We start from the raw sequence: 16,855 nt of genomic DNA, 5'->3' as shown, positions 1-16,855 counted from the left end.
TCACATTTACACTTAAACACACACACAAGTGCATTTTATTTTACAATAGAAGATTTGCAGATGGGAAATACACACACACACACACACACACACAATTTTAATTGAAGATTTTCTTGGGTTACAAAAGTATGTACATCATCTCTATTTTCAGTTCATCTTGTCCTTTCTACACATCAGTTATATTCAGGTCACTGAAATCCAGCTTGTTGGGATCCTCTGTAGCAAGCAGCTGGGAGTGTAGTCAAAGGAAGCCAGAGAGCAACAGGGAGCCTAGATGCATTTTGGCTCATCTGGGAAGTAATAAGGTCCATGGGCGTAGCCAGGATTTTTTGTGGGGGGTGGAGTGGGGTGGGTCAGGCCTTTTGTTAGGGGAGGCAGAACCTCACTTAGCTATGTATTTTTATTGATTTTTATGGATTTGGGGGGGGGGAGCAGTTGCCCCTCCCTGCCCTGCACTTGGCTACAGCCATGATCAGGTCCCAAACTAGTCCACAGAGGACAATGGCGTAGAACGAATGGGAGGAAAGTCTTTCCTAAATTATGTCTTAATATCACCATCTGGCTGTGATATTTAAAATCTTTCCTATGTGGCATTTCTGAAAAGCACTCTTAGAACCCTGGATGGTGGCGAGGGTTGTTATTTAGAAAGATGTATCACGTAACTTCAAGCTTCATTTTCAACAGAGCAGAGCTGCATCTTTTGGCAGAGCAGGGCGGTCGCTAGCGAAAACCAAAAACAGATGCTTTCAGTTTCAAATTTGTACTTATGGCTTAGACATAAAATCTCTGGGCAAAGCCACACATCGGTTAAAAACAACAGTCACATACTGGTTGTAGGTGAAGAAAACTACATGGCTGTTTCTCTCCCTGTTACAGTACTATACAATTTTTGCAGTTCACTGTTTGTTTATTTGACTTTTAAGTTTAATTTTAACTTGATTTCAGGGTTTATAACCTATCATATCTCTCTGTGTGTGGGAAATATTTGATTAAATGATATGGCACTGAATCAGAATGCACACCTGGAAACGCTGGTACAGATTTGTTTATTGTGACGGATGGATGTGCACAACCCCCTGGGCTGATTCACGCATGTATGTCTTTCATAGTATGGTAGCAGCATCCAGCATTGACTGGCATCTGTCAAATATCACATATCAGTGCTGGCTGCTGGTGGGGCAAAATCTATGGCAGAAACAGCAGGGGGGTGGGGAGGCAGGAATCCAACAAACAATATACTTTACCATTTACAGCACAATAGGCTAATAATTCAACAGTGTTATAATGTAGCAGGCGTTATCATATCTGCAGAGTTCAAGAACCACTCCCAAGTATTTTTAACCTGATCTGATACTGTGTGTGTCCTCAGACACATCTTAACTTGTCTGTTATGAGTTGGTTCCAAATTTTGTAGCCAATCCTTTCAGTGGGCAGTACCAGTGCGTAGTTGTTGCCATTCTTGCTGCTAACAGCAGTTTGTGTCTGTTTTGTGACACTCCCACTGTATATGGTGTAGGGCAGTGGTTTTCAACCAGTGTGCCGTGGCACCCTGGGGTGCCTTCAATGATGGTCAGGAGCGCTGTGGGCAACACTGGCCTCTGTCCCTCTTTCTTTCCCTCCCTCCTCTGATGCCCTCTTGCATCTCTGCCTCCCAGAGGCTTGCATGGCTGTTTGCTGCAGCAGCCCTGGCTATAAGCTCTGCAGGCGAATGATGCAGCTGAGAGGACCTCTCTTTGGGGCAAAGGGGGGCAGCTCAGAGACCAGGGACGGCGGCAGCAGCTGCCCGAAAAACTCCTAAGGAGAGGAGAGGAGGCTGAGGGAACACTCCACAAGGGAGGGTATTCGAAAAAGGGTGAGAGGCTGCCAGCTCTGCTGGCAAGGGCTGACATAATTGGGCTCCTGAGCCCCACAGGGGTGCTGCAGAAAGAATATAGTTGGTTACGGGAGCCGTGGACTCGAAAAGGTTGAAAACCTCTGGTGCAGGGAATCTGACACACAGCATCTTTTCCACCAGAGATAGTTGCTTTTTAAAAAATAAAAACAAATTCTGAATTTATGCTGGTTGCAGACTCCTTATGCATTACTTCCTGCATTTTAATATTTACAGACTTCATCATGCCAGCTTGACAACACTTTCAATTTTCACTTTTAACCCCCTTTCTCAACATATCTGTAAGGCTTCTGATGTGATTAGCAACCCTTCCTACTTTCTCCAGTCACAGTCTGTTGATAAGTTCCCACGCTCTGTTGACGGTCTTCTAATTCTTGCTGACATGTGTGTGGTGCATATACAAAATGCCAAAGTTGCAGATATTGTTACCAAGGAGATTCTACACCATTCAGTTCATTTAGACTAGAAGCCAGGAACCTTTTTCACCCTGACAGTCACATTCCCATCTGAGTAACTTTCTGGGGGGCAACGTGCCTTGCGGTGGACAGGGCCATAGGGAAAATTAGGCGGAGGAAGAGATGCAAATGTTATCTCTGTACGATGGGCTAGTTTCTACACACTCACACAACCCTCTCTATCCGTCGAGGCAGGCAAGAGGCATTATCAGAGTTCGAGGACACATTCCAATCAGGTAAAAACACCCAAGGAGGGCTTGGTGCAAGGTCAGCAGGTGATGCAGCTGGGGAAAGGGTGTGTTGTGGGAAGGTGAACGGAGCAAACCAACAGCAAATCACACCAAGCAAGTTGGAGGTAACTCTATAGTAGCAAAAGCAGGGCACAGGAGTGTCAGGATGAATGAGCGCAGCAACTCATCTCCAGCAGGTCTCCATGAAGCCAGGTCATGGAGCAGTTGCTCACCTTCCCACAGTTGCCTAAGTCTCGTCCACTCCAGGGTTTTCCTCAAGCGATCTGAGACTGCACCTGTGTGAAGCTAATTTTTCGCCCTCTTCATGCCTCTCCTGGTTCTTGGAGACCAGGGGGAGGGCAGCTTGTTGCAGCAGGAGTGAGAGACATCTGTGCCTCTTCCCCAGCCGGCCTGATCTCTGCCTCTCGGCCTCCCTCCTCTCCTGCTTCAGCTTCTGCCTCTGATTCTGGACTGCTCTCTGCCACAGCCTCTTCCTGCTCACTAAGCCCTGTTCCCTTTTCAGCTTCTGACACCTCCTCTTCCCAGTCTTCTCCCTCTTCTCCTGACCACTCGTTGTTGTTCCATCACCAATCTCCTGGCTCTGAGCCTTCTTCCCTTGGGGGCTCCCTAGCTGGTTTCTTCCATCATCCCTCTGCATCCAACCAGTCTGTGACATTAGGGTCCTTGGAGACTTGGTGAGCTGCATTTGCCCCCAACCCAACCTGAGGTTCCCTCATCTCTAGTTTAGAATTTAAGTTTAGACCATTCATGCTTCATTAAGAAAGTATAAGCTTCATTAGAAAGTAAATCAAGAAACCTATACATACCTTTTCCCTTCCAGGACCCATAGAAACAAACACCACCAGTTTCTTAAAAACTCCAAGGCAGTCATCAGGGGCAATAGTGGTTCTGCCAATTTTCGGCTCCATTTCCCCTCCCCCCTCCTACAAAACCCCCCCTGTACATGTGGTCTTTGTAAATGGATCATCAATCATGTATCCTTTGCATATATGACGACAGTAGAAAATCACTTCCTTGAGTCCCTGTAATGTCAATATTCCCTAGGAGAGGCTAGAATAGTTCTTACTAGCTATAGCAACAGAGAACAGTATGTGGGTGTTTTCATTCAAGATGTACTAGTAGATTTAATTTGTCAGGAATATCATTTTGAAGGCTTTGCTCTTGCAGGGGTTAATGTAGGAAAGAAGGCACTATCAGAAGCAGAAACTTGTAAGGTCTGAATGTGGTTTGTATTTGGGAGTTGTTGCTTCCAAAACAGAGCAGGGAGGGGATGTATCTCACATCTCAACATCAGAGCTTCATCTCAGCGATCTCACTTTGTTTTCCCTTTCTCTGGCTAGCTGATTTATTTTGTTAAATTTAATTACCCAGTGGGTGGTTTATTGATCGTGGAAGCCGGAGTGCTTCTAATTGGCGCGTTAGCTGCAATTTATACTCCCTATAACTTCTTTATCTTTACGAGACTTTGCAGAAGATAAGATCAGTTGTGGGGACATTATCCCATGACGTCACCAACATGAAATAAAGCACAATGGAAATGTCCACCCGAAGCATTAATATGTAGCTACTAGTTAACACATTTCCTTTCATTTATAAAGCAAATGTTATTAAAAGGGTGTTTATAGAAGAAAGAAGATAAGGAAGTCTCTGTTGCTGAGACAAACCACTGAGGCCAGACACTGGCTCCCCTAAGTTTCAGGCAAAGAACTCTCCCAGTCTTGTTTCCTGAAGTCTTTTCACTAGGATTGAACCTGACACCATTTATATGCAAACTTGATCAGGTCACTGCTTTGTGTGTTAAAATGAAGCTAGGCTGGGCGCATCATGGTATTGCTATAAGAAAAACTGCTCCCTTTCCCTTATGAGGTATTCTATAGCCCATATAGAGTCCTTAAGTGGGTTCCCTATTGGTAGGAGAAAATAACAGAGGCAAACCGGAGTATATTGAGAAGCAAAGCGGCTAGTAAGCCTGATCTTTATTTAAGGAACTGTTGCCACAGGGTCCCCACTCACCACACATGGGAGGGAGGAGAACTCTGAATAATGGTGCGCAAGCCCTTAGATAGACTTCTGAAATTGCCCACCCTGTAGCCCAAGACCACCACCCAGAAACATCATACATACATCACAGAAGGAGGTGGTCTACAGCAGAAATCCTGTTTGCCAGGATACCTGATAATGGTCACTGCTTGCATTACTTGGGCAGTCTGGCCATTCTTTTGTGATGGTAAATACTTTAGTTCCTGAATCCAGGTCGCAGGCTCACCTTCCTCACACACAATTTCGCCCCTGTGCTTTCCGACACTTTGCTGCCACCCCTCAGCGGCTGCTGCCCAAAGGAACTGCCTCACTCAGCCTAATGGTAGGGTTGGCCCTGCGTATGGGGAGAGACGTCTAAATGGTCCCTTTGGATGGATAAAAATTCAGATAGAATCTACAGGTTTAAAATATGTAGTGGTCCTGCCTTGCAGCCTAGGGGGCACAGGCTCAAAATGACAAATTCTGCTGTTCTATATGAAATATGTATTTATTTACAGTGGTACCTTGGGTTACAGAAGCTTCAGGTTACAGACGCTTCAGGTTACAGACTCCGCTAACCCAGAAATAGTACCCTGGGTTAAGAACTTTACCTCAGGATGAGAACAGAAATCGTGCACCTGCGGCAGCAGGAGGCCCCATTAGCTAAAGTGTTACCTCAGGTTAAAAACAGTTTCAGGTGAACAGACCTCCAGAACGAATTAAGTTCTTAACCTGAGGTACCACTGTATTTATTTATTTCTAAAAAATTATGAATTCCTTTTTCAACAAGGAAATGCTCCAAACAACATGCATCTTGTATCCTATTTGAGGTGTCACTGTTTGTGTGAGAGAGATGTGTTCAAGGAACAACACCTCCTATTAGCACTTAGGCCTCAGGGACATTTTGTTGAACCTCTGCAGGCTGTAGGATTGCAGCCTGCTTTGTTTTATTTGTTTTTCTGTGATGAAAATCAGTCTCATAGTTCTGCACTTTGCATCTGACTCAATGCATTGGTTCAAAAACGGGTGCAATTGATACTTTCAGTGTATTCATCTCTGGCATAAATCTCTCCCACAGGCTGCAGTGTTGTAGCTTCTAAACAACAGATCGGTTTTGATTGTCTCTGGGTGTGTCAGAGTGCTTTTGCAAATGGAGAAATCTGAAAGAACGCTCAATAATTTCATAACTGAACCTTGTATCCTTTCTCTGATCGTCGCTCCATTCAGAGCAGCGCCATAGAAACAAGCTTCCTCAATTCCAGGGAATTATTTACACATCATTTTCAATACAGATAGCTTCCTGTTACAATAGTCCTAAAGGCTTTGGTGCCAGGGACTGATAAGCACCTAGACTGCTTCTGTTATCTTCCGAGTCCCTCTTATCATGAGGTAAAGCAATATCTCTACAGAGGCACAGAGTAGCTCCACAAATACGGAATGCTGTTGAGAAGAGAGTGACTTGTTTACCAAAATCAATATTCTTGCTTATTTTTGCAGAATGCTATAGGACTTTTTAATATAGATAGGTAAGAATTTCCTACCTGGTGTGATCGCGTCAGGAGTGCTGGGAGTTGTTAGGAGACCTCTGTTTCCCTTAGAAAGCTACAGTTGATTCCCAGAGTGTTTTAACAATCAATCCCCCTTCACCAGAAATTCAGGAAAATGTAGCTTTTGGAGGAATGGTCTCCAGACAACTCCAGCTTCTCTCTCTTTTCAAAGGTGACAAGGAAAATTGGCCAGATGGAAGGGAGCCTAGGGTGGCCAACAATGCCAGTTCTGCTGCTCCTGCAATCCTGCTGCCTGAGGCGGTCACCTCACCTTGCCTTCTGAGAGGGCCAGCCCTGACCAGGAGGCATCAGTTGGTTCTTTTGAATGTAGCCAGTGGTTCACTAATAGACCCTGGTGATGCCTTCGGTCCGGTACTGACTCAGATCAGGGATGGAGAATTTGTGGGCTTCCAGATATTGCTTGACTCCAGTTCCCATCAGGCTCAGCCCTCACGGCAAATTGTCAGGGATGATGGAGGCTGTTGTCCAACAGAGGCGCCGACTCATGCCCAAGATTGAGGGGGCCAGGAGCACATTGTGTGTGTGTGTGATGTCATACACATGTTGCATCACCAGGAGGAGCCCGAGCGTGGAGCCTAGCATGTCATGGTTTCAGTAGCCAGCAGCTCCTCCTCTCTTGTCAGTGTGGTGTAGTGGTTAAGAGTGGTAGACTCATAATCTGGTGAACTGGGTTCGCTTCCCTGCTCCTCCACAGGCAGCTGCTGGGTGACCTTGGGCTAGTCACACTTCTCTGAAGTCTCTCAGCCCCACTCACCTCACAGAGTGTTTGTTGTGGGGGAGGAAGGGAAAGGAGAATGTTAGCCACTTTGAGACTCCTTTGGGTAGTGATAAAGCGGGATATCAAATCCAAACTCTTCTTCTTCTCCTTCTTCTTCCTTCTTCTTCTTCTTCTTCTTCTTCTTCTTCTTCTTCTTCTTCTTCTTCTTCTTCTTCTTCTTTCGCTCAGAAGGATCCAACCACTGAAGCCCCACCATGCTCAGCCTCCTCCACCCCCTCAACATTGAGGGGTCTGGGCCCACTCCCCACAAATATTGAAGGAGCCGAGGACTCGGCCCTGTAGAGTTGGTGTCAGTGTTGTCCAATAGCACCTGGAGAGCCACAGCTTTCATGTCCATGGTTTAATTGAGGCTCTTTTTTTAGATTATTGCCTATGTAAAAGAAAAAGAAAAGAAAAGCATAGAAATCCATGTGGTTATACAGTGGTACCTCAGGTTAAGTACTTAATTCGTTCCGGAGGTCCGTACTTAACCTGAAACTGTTCTTAACCTGAAGCACCACTTTAGCTAATGGGGCCTCCCGCTGCTGCCGCCACGCCGCTGGAGCCCAATTTCTGTTCTCATCCTGAAGCAAAGTTCTTAACCTGAAGCACTATTTCTGGGTTAGCGGAGGCTGTAACCTGAAGCGTGTGTAACCTGAAGCGTATGTAATCTGAGGTACCACCGTACTGTTATATCTTTTGTTGTTGTTGTTGTTCATGATGATGATTTGTTTGGTTCCCCTGCCTCACTCCCAGGCTTACCAACTGAAAACTTGCTGGCTGTACTTTGAGGTCTTTTTAGTAACCTTTTGTTCAAAAAGGGCATTCAACTTTTTTCAGATTTCCTTCCAAACAATTTAAAAGAGGCTATGTCTGAGGCATCATCCTGGTTCCAAAACAGAATCAAAGCCATTTTTGAAAGCTGTTATGAGAAAAGGAAAGGAAAGGAAAATCATTCTATTATATGTGGGGCCTTAAAAAATGAAATTAAAAAATCCAGCATGGGTGAGAAAATTTGAGATGTGATTGTTTCCTCCATAAATCAATGTCATCAAATTTTGTGCCAAGTCTCAGCTAGACTTTAGACCCAATACTGTGAGCCATAATATTGGAGCTGGCGGAGAAGAAGGGGCAGAGAGATAGTATTTTCCCTATTTTATTACAGTGCTGTGTGTGTATATTTTGCTGTTATTAATCATACTTCCTCTTCTGTTCTCATCATTAAAGTTCCCTAAAGGATTAACCAATGATTTAGATGTGGATTAGTATGTAAAAAGCTGCGGAAATATCAAGTTCTTAGTCCCTTCTCAATGCAGGGGTAATAATGAAAATGAGCCTCTAGCTACCCCTTTGCAATAAGAGGATCTTTTATGGTTTACAGAGACCCCTTGCTAATGCTCTGTAGGCCCAATCCTGACCTTTTTCATTACATGCACCTCTGTGGCAAAGTTTCCTTTGATAGGTGAAAACAAAAGGAGACACTCTCAATAATTTGAGAAGAGAGTGTGATAAACTACTGAGCCAATGTTTAATGAGATGAATATTTTAACTTAAGGCTGTGTGTTTGTGTGTGAGAGAGAGTGAGTAAGAGAGAAAGAGTATTGGTCTCACATATACTGTATCCTGTTTCGCCGAGAGCTTCTACTTCTGCTCAGAGCAAGAGTCGTGGTGATGGTCAGGGATTCTTCTGAGGTAGCAGATATGGCTACTTTTACTGTAATTTAATGAGTATTCCAGGTTAAAACATTTTGCATGTTATAATAAGCAGCATTTCATGAAAATTGCCAATGATGACCATTCATAATTATTTGTAGGGGGTGGGGTGGAGAGTTGCATTCATTTCTGAACCAATGGAAACTTGGCGTGGACAGGGCCCATTCATTTCAGTTTTCATTCATTGTGAAACTTACGTCTCAAGCAATGAAGGAGGGGTGGGGTTTTTTTAGTCTCTCACATTTCTACACCTTCATATCAATTTGTCACTCATTTGGGGTGGGGGAAGAGGCTTTCTTTTCCATGTTGTGGCTGATTGCATTGGTTTTACTGTAATTTTTGACTTTTGTTATTCTTTTGTCTCTTAATTTTTTTATAATTCACTTCAAGACTTTTTCTGTAGTAAGCAGCTATAAATAAACTCCATTTCTTGACAAACCTGTTATCTTATCGACTGCCTTCTTTGGTCCTTACTATATTTATCAGTTTAGCCATATTGGCAGTATCCTTTTCCCCCCACCCCTATTCTGGGAAGGTCAGCTCCCCACTCTCTCCCTCCACCCCATTCCTGGCTGGCTGCCATTAATAAATGAGTATTCATCTCAATATATTTTTGAGGTACAGCTCCTTTAAGATACCCAAGCAGTATAACTAAAGGATCTTTTGGCAGACCACACCCAATAATGATTATGTCAGTATTAAATTCCAGTATCTTATCATGTTGGGCTATGTCTAGAAAATAGGAGCTTGGCAGTCTCCTAATTGTATTTTTCTTTTCTTATAGAAATAGATGAGAAGAGAATGAACAACAACTCCCAAGATGATGTAAGTTCATTATGCTTTAAGAAATTGATAAATTGCTGTCTAACAAACATTCAGAAACATGTTACTTTTTTCTTATGATTATCCTGCAGTGGACTTGAGCAAGACTTCCTAAATTGTGTAGTAGTAGTAGTAGTAGTAGTAGTAGTAGTAGTAGTAGCAGTAATTTTATTATTTATACCCCGCCCATCTGGTGGTTTTCCCCAGCCACTCTGGGCAGCTCCCAACAGAATATTAAAAACACAATAAAACATCAAACATTAAAAACTTCCCTAAACAGGGTTGCCTTCAGATGTCTTCTAAAAGTCAGATAGTTTTTTTATTTCCTTGACATCTGATGGGAGGGTGTTCCTGAGGACAGGTGCCACTACCAAGAAGGCCCTCTGCCTGGTTTCCTGTAACCTCACTTCTTGCAGTGAGGGAACCGCCAGAAGGCCCTCGGAGCTGGACCTCAGTGTCCTGGCTGAATGATGGGAGTGAAGATGCTCCTTCAGGGATGAACTGGTGTGTAGAGAGAGAACTACGAAAGTGAATCAAAAATATATTAATTAAAATAATTGCAGGCGCTGGTCCAAAATGCTACGCTCTGTTAAGCCTCTGACAGTGCAATCTACAAGAGGTAAGGCCTATTAAATTCAATGGAACTTACTCTCAAGTAAGTGTGTATAGGATTGCAGCATTAACAACTCACTGCTCTTAAACTGGCTCCTTCAGTCTCCTTTGGGAGTGATTCATTTCACCTGGTGACTGGTCATTCATTCACTCCTGATGCAGATACCTATCTTCAAAGGAGGTGCCTGCTGCATCTCTGCATGAGTTCTTGCCTTGAACTTGCATTCTTTCAGTCACACGGCACACTCAGAATAGCAAAACATGGAGCTGTGGGCTCTTTGTCAGCAGAGGATTATTACACATTCATACCTATTTGGATGTAAGAGTGAAGCATTCCCCAATTCTTAATACAACCATCAGATATGTGGGAAAGCTGTGCTCTTAATTGTATTTTCTAACAGTATGAGACCCTTTGAGCTCAGTACCACTGGTTTCATATTAAATGTGTAAACTCAGACTTAAAGCAAGAGGAAACTGCAACCATGTGTTGCAGCATGGAGGGCTCCCTTGCAGTGTTTTTCCAACAGTTTTCCATTCCCCTCCTCCATCAGTCAGTATTCTGGCCACCCAGGATGCCCACTCCTCACTGGGCTATTTTTAGCATCCCCCACATTAGGCTGAAAAAAAAGATAGATTTATTACATTTGCACAAACCTTGGGGTTTCCTCAAGGCTTCTGATATCTCCCTCTTATGGTGCCATTTTTGGCTCCCTATCTACATTTGCATCTGAGCTTTGGAAATAAGGGAAATTATATCCAACATAATCAGAGATGAGATTTTTTCCCCACCTTTGTGTGCTCCTTCTCCATGACCTGAATCTCTCTCATTTTCACTGGAGATTCAGACAAACCAGCATTGCTTAAAATAGCAATGAACACTATTGATTCCCCCCCCCCTTCAGATTTAGCTCCAAACATTTAAAAGCATTCAGTGAAGAGCATCAACATCCCATCATGCAATAAATATAATTAGCACTCTCTGAATGTACCCAATAATTTATTCATAAATATCATCTTTCCATCCATTACCTTAAACTATTATGAACCACTTTAAATATTATAGGCCAACTTACATAGCTACTGAATCTTCATTGATTAGGCTAGGTATGTTAAAAATATACTTCTTACGTACTAGATCTAAGCCCCTAGGGAAATGGAGTAAAGCTTTTTAAGTGAAGATTTAAATATAGTACTAACTTCTACAATTTCACTGTGTTGGAGTACAGGAGGGTGAACTTTGCAGACCCTTTAGAATGCTGCAAGACTGACATCATTCAATGGCATGTTTTTCTAGTGTAGTCAGGCTTTTTAAATTAATGATTATCTGCAACATAAAAAATAAGTAATGGACTATAAAATGTGGTACATAATCAAGAGTTGAAAAGAATCCATTTCCCTTCAAAATCCCAAGCTATATTTTAGGCTCCACGTTTCATCTTCATAAAATTTCATTCTTTTTTCCACTTTTGAGTAATATCCATTATTTTCCTTAACCATTCAGAAACAGGTGGAACAACTGTAGTTTGATAATGTCTAGCCCATAAAATTTATTTAAACTTGGTCTTCTTTTTCCTGGGAAGAATGACCCTAGCCAACTGGAGATCACAAAATAAATATGATGTCGTCACAACGCTATCATAGTTGACTATGTGATGATGACACCACCAAGCCAATTGAGAGTGAAACATGCTTCTTAGATCAGCAGCACTCTCACTTTGAATGGGTGATCATCCTATCATCCTATTTCAGAGCAGTCCCCACAAAATCTCTCTCTCTCTCTCTCTCTCTCTCTCTCTCTCTCTCTCTCTCTCTCTCTGTATACTTTTTGCTTCAAACATACCCTTTTAATTAAAGAGCTCAGACCTAATATAACTGTCTATACAGGATCAATAAGTGGCGTCAACAAACAATATTAGTAACTAAGCCCTAAATATAAAGCATTCACGGTACCATGAGAAAACTGCTAATAGGAAGAAATGTCTCTAGTTTATTGTCTGACTTTATTGCTTTGCTCTTAGTTTTGTTGAAACATCATTCTTTTCTATCCTTAGACACAGAATGCTTCTCCCAAACAGAGGAAGCAGAGCGTCTATACCCCTCCTGCCATGAAAGGTACTGTGCAGGTACTGTTTCTTGCCATGCTAATAATGTCTATTTTGTTGTTCATGACATCTTTCAAAACCCCAAAACTAAACAGTAACTCCCAGCTTGGGCTCTCATTAACAGGATAACTTTATAATGACATGGAGTGGAAAAGACACATGGCCATGATCCACACACCTTTGAAAGACTGTCAGCACACTGCTCTTTCACTTGTATCTGCAGGGGGTGGGATTACTTGAGGAGAGTTCTGAGGGCCATAAAGGAAGACCTGGGGGCCATATTCAGCAACCAATCCCTATTCTAAATCCTCTGCCACTAAAAAATGGACCCTCCAGACTCTATGCAATGTTTCCTCTCTGCTTAAATATTGCAATATAGCTTTTCTACGACATCAATATCATGCTAGTGTGGGACTGACAGCATAAATTCCCTCTCCCCCAAAAAGCAAATTTCCTTCCTGTGCACTTTTTCCAAGGCATCATCCACTCGCCCTTCTAGCAGGAAATGGCTTACTCAGCTATGTATGTGTGTTTTACTGGAATGCAGCGCACTGGAAAAATCAATGCGAGTGCTATTGATTGCAGAGCTATCTCCAGAACAAGGCAGACAGCAGCCGAGAGAGCCGTTTGGCACAGGATCCTTGTGAGGCTTATATTTCTGTGCTTAATGGATGTTGGGAGACACTCTCCCCATTTGAAGAGCCTCCATCGTTCTCATCTCCCGAGTGATGCTTACACGCACTTGTGTGGTAAGCAAAATCGCAGATTGGGAATCCTGACACTTCTTGATTTGGATTTGCTCATCACAGGAGCATTTCCCCTGTGTTCTGGTCACTTATCAGATAACCCTCCATTAAACACAGACACTGGGCCAATTGCACAAGCAAACTGTGATGTGCTGGTGCAGAGCCAGGGATAAAACCTGCTGTCCGTAAAGCACGCCCAGATCACCTGAGCGTGGCCAAGGGAAATCGATCAGGGCTGCACTTTCCAGCACTGTCTCAGATGTTTGAAATGCACCTGAATGGATTAATGTGGAACAGCATGCTGGGAAGATCTGGTAGTCTTAGGCAATGCACAAGCTTCCCTTCATTAACCCTAGAGGGAGCTGAAGATTTGTTCATGAACTAAGGCAGGAGAGAAACGTTTCTCAGCACTTTCCCTTCTGGGCATTCTTCCAGGGCCACATGCCAGCAGGGGAGGGACCAGAGGCAACATTGTTGGCATCTGTCTGTCTTGAGAGACAATGGAGTGTGCATCCAGGGGTGAAGTCAAACTGCTGCGTTAGCAACACCAAGGTGACCTGCCTGGGGCGCAAGCCTGGGCAGTCTGTATGGAGATCCTGGGCTGCCCAGATGACAAGACCCACACACACACACACACACACCAGCCTCACGGATGCGGTCCAAAGAAAAGCAGAGCAATACATTTGGCACATAGGAGCCTGCTTGAAGGGGCCAAGGGGTCTCCGTTCCCCCCAATAAAATATTTGAGAGGGCCTCCCCTCCAAGTTGATGAGCATTGCCATTCAAATGGTGTCCATGCACCATGTCAAGTGCATTATGCAGGGCAGGGCTTACTTGCCCCTGTGGCGATCACACAGGGTCCCCGGACGTTTCACCGCCTATTGATCCCTTTGCCACCACTTTATTTCTCACTGCCACCACCCAGGCCCTACCTGGTACAATACTGAGTCCAGTCAGGGTTAAGTTGGAACATAAACTTCTGTTTATTTATTGCAGTTTAAGAAGTGTGTGGTTTCATAAACGGTCTCAGTCAATTACAATCATGGGGGGCCTATCCAGACCTATAACTTCCGCTACCTGCTCTCACTCACTAAACCACCTTGTCTTCCTAGCCCCTAACTGTTACTGACTCAGCTTATTTCGCTACACTAACTCAACCTACCCACAGACTCTATCCCAATTCACTCCCGCTCCAACCAACCACCCAACTCCCAACGAACTCCTCCCTTCACCCCTCCCAGAGCTGGTTTTATAGTCCCTTTGACTCCACCCCCTGGGTTCTGATTGGGTAACCTGTTTAACTATTTCACCTCCATCACTCTCATATGTTAACGTCACAGCCCCCCCAAATGTTTTATTCAAGGTGGCACCCCTTTGACACCAGCTTGGCTGCAGGAGTTGCTGGAAGGAGGCATAGAAGATGCCATCCAATTGTCTTAGAGACTCCACTCCATTTTGTGTAGGGTTTACTCCATCAGTGGCATCGCGTGGGGAGGGCCACAGGGGTGGTTGCCCCGGGCACAAAAGCCCTGAGCCCTCAAAGCTGCTGAGCCACTGCTGCATCTCAGAAAGCACCCATGGCTTGGACAGCTGAACGCCAGCTTCACTGGCCAACCTGCCCCCCGTATGGAGGAATGCGTGGGGTATACATTTGTGTGTTTGGGGGGTTTTTTCCACTGTAGAGGGGGCACAATACTTGCCTTGCTACAAGCTCTGGCAACCTGCGCTATGCCACTGTAATCCTTAACCTTTTCTTTTCCAGAAGATAATCCACAAGGCAGTGGAAGATTAGCAATCATGGGCCTACTGTACAAAATGTAAGATTCACATATATTTATGTGATTCTTACCTTTTGTACAGTAGGCCAGTTTCCACACACGTTACTCTTTATCCTCCATCTAGTCAAGCAAGAAGCACAAACAGAGCTCAAAGACACATGCCAGCCAGGCAGAAACACTCAAGCAAAGTGCAAAACATGGCTGGAAAGGGGGCCTGGCCTGGGGAAGAGTCCCAAGGCCCTTGAGGGCCACACTTGGCTGCTGGGCCTGAGGTTCCTCAGATTTACCCAGGGGGGAAAGCGGTCAAGGTGGTAGGGCAATAGCATTGTTGGCTGCTACTCCTTAGTGGGGATTCCTTTACCCCTGAGGAGTGCGCTGGTACGATACTGGTTTTACTCATGGGGAAATTATTCAGAGTTTAAGCCCGTTTGGTGGGTTATCCATTTAAATATTTGAGCTGGATTGGCTATGGCAACGCTAAAGTTTAAAGCGGGAGATTCTAATTGGACTGTCATGTTGGGTCAACATGATTTGTCAGTGGTTGCAGTCGTTGGCTTTTTAGCCACATTTAGTGGCTAAAGGGACAAAGTGTTGCAAAGCCCGCATTCACTAAAAACTAAAGGAGGCACAAATTTGTCATGTTCTGTTTCTCTCTCTGTATGCATTTTAGCCTATATATGCATTTTTGCAAGCCTTTCCTCCCTTATACAAGCTCAGATTAGGGAGATGGCGGAGGAATGCCATCTTGCTTCATTCATCTATCTCTTCATTTGTCATCCTCCACAGCAGCTTAGTCTCTCAAAGGTATTAAAGAGCATCATTGTGACATTATGGGACACGGGTGGCGCTGTGGGTTAAACCACAGAGCCTAGGGCTTGCTGATCAGAAGGTCGGCGGTTCGAATCCCCGTGACAGGGTGAGCTCCAGTTGCTCGGTCCCTGCTCCTGTCAACCTAGCAGTTCGAAAGCACCTCAAAGTGCAAGTAGATAAATAGGTCCCGCTCTGGCGGAAAGGTAAACGGCGTTTCCGTGCACTGCTCTGGTTCACCAGAAGGGGCTTAGTCATGCTGGCCACATGACCCGGAAGCTGTATGCCGGCTCCCTCGGCCAGTAAAGCAAGATGAGCACTGCAACCCCAGAGTTGGCCACGACTGGACCTAATGCTTTAGAAAACAGGAACAATCCTTACCTGTCCCTTAATTGCACCCTGGTTTTACTTCAAAGAAAGCAAGGGAAATAACTCTATGGTTGAGCCCATACTTTGCAGGCACCAGGTTCAATCCATTGTCTCTCTAGGTAGGGCTGAGAATAGTTCTTGTCTGAAACTCTGAAGAGCTTCTGCCAGTCAGTGTAGACAATAATGAGTTAGATGTGCCAGTGGGCTTAGGTTAGCAGGATGCTTGCACAATCCCAAACATGTTGCCTTCTGTCCAACCAGGAAATAATTTGCGTCAGTTACAGCCATCATCAGATAACAAAAGGATTCCCTTCAGAAGCAGAGGTCACCTTGGCAGTGTGTTCCTGAATTGATAAAGAACCGGGTGTAATTCTAGCAGTAGATACAAAAATTCACAAATCTGTGGATTAACGCTAACTCGGGGGATATTGCAGAGATAACATACACTGAATTGAATTTAATCATTTCTCTTCCTGAACGGAGGAACACCTCCGTGAGTGGAATGAGATCTTTGGATTGAATTCATTCTGTTGGGTTTGAACTGGATTGCTGATTTAAACTGACAAAATAAAGCCAGCGATAAACTTTGTGTTTAAAATAGTGGGTGGGAAAGTCTGAAGTAATTGAAAGGTTTATCAGCTGCTATTTAATGTCAACTGAAAAGTTACTGTTTTTATCAATATGCGGCGTTTTCACCGATTGCTTATTAGGTGTAGGAAATTCAACAGTTGCCCCAGTTCTATGCTCTGTGTGGATGTACTCTGAGCAGAGAGGATACTTACACAGCTGATAAAATGTTTTGTTAAATATAGGAGCTCAGGCTTCAAGATTACTTTCTGTTTCATTGCTATCAATATGACAGCACTCAAGTACTCTTAAAATGGATTCCCGCTGCTTGGTTTTGAAGCAACTTGTTATTAGTAACAAGGCTCCCTCTAGTGGATCTGAAGGGTGTGTTTTTGCAC

General features: G+C 44.1%; 1 protein-coding gene across 2 annotated transcripts in view; it reads left to right on the top strand.

Moving 5' to 3' along the window:
- Window positions 1-16,855, top strand: part of PPP1R1C (protein phosphatase 1 regulatory inhibitor subunit 1C) — a 37,240-nt gene that overhangs the window by 8,449 nt on the left and 11,936 nt on the right. Inside the window, exons 3-4 of one of the 2 annotated variants that reach the window (XM_081184153.1) lie at window positions 9,439-9,479; window positions 12,140-12,211. In XM_081184153.1, the coding sequence (XP_081040279.1) occupies window positions 9,439-9,479; window positions 12,140-12,211 (113 nt within the window). The remainder of the gene's footprint in view (window positions 1-9,438; window positions 9,480-12,139; window positions 12,212-16,855) is intronic. The other variant, XM_081184152.1, reaches the window with a different exon arrangement.

Source organism: Podarcis bocagei, assembly GCF_964188305.1.
Source record: "Podarcis bocagei genome assembly, chromosome: 1".
NCBI lineage: Eukaryota > Metazoa > Chordata > Lepidosauria > Squamata > Lacertidae > Podarcis > Podarcis bocagei.
This window is presented reverse-complemented; position numbering and strand designations above follow the sequence as displayed.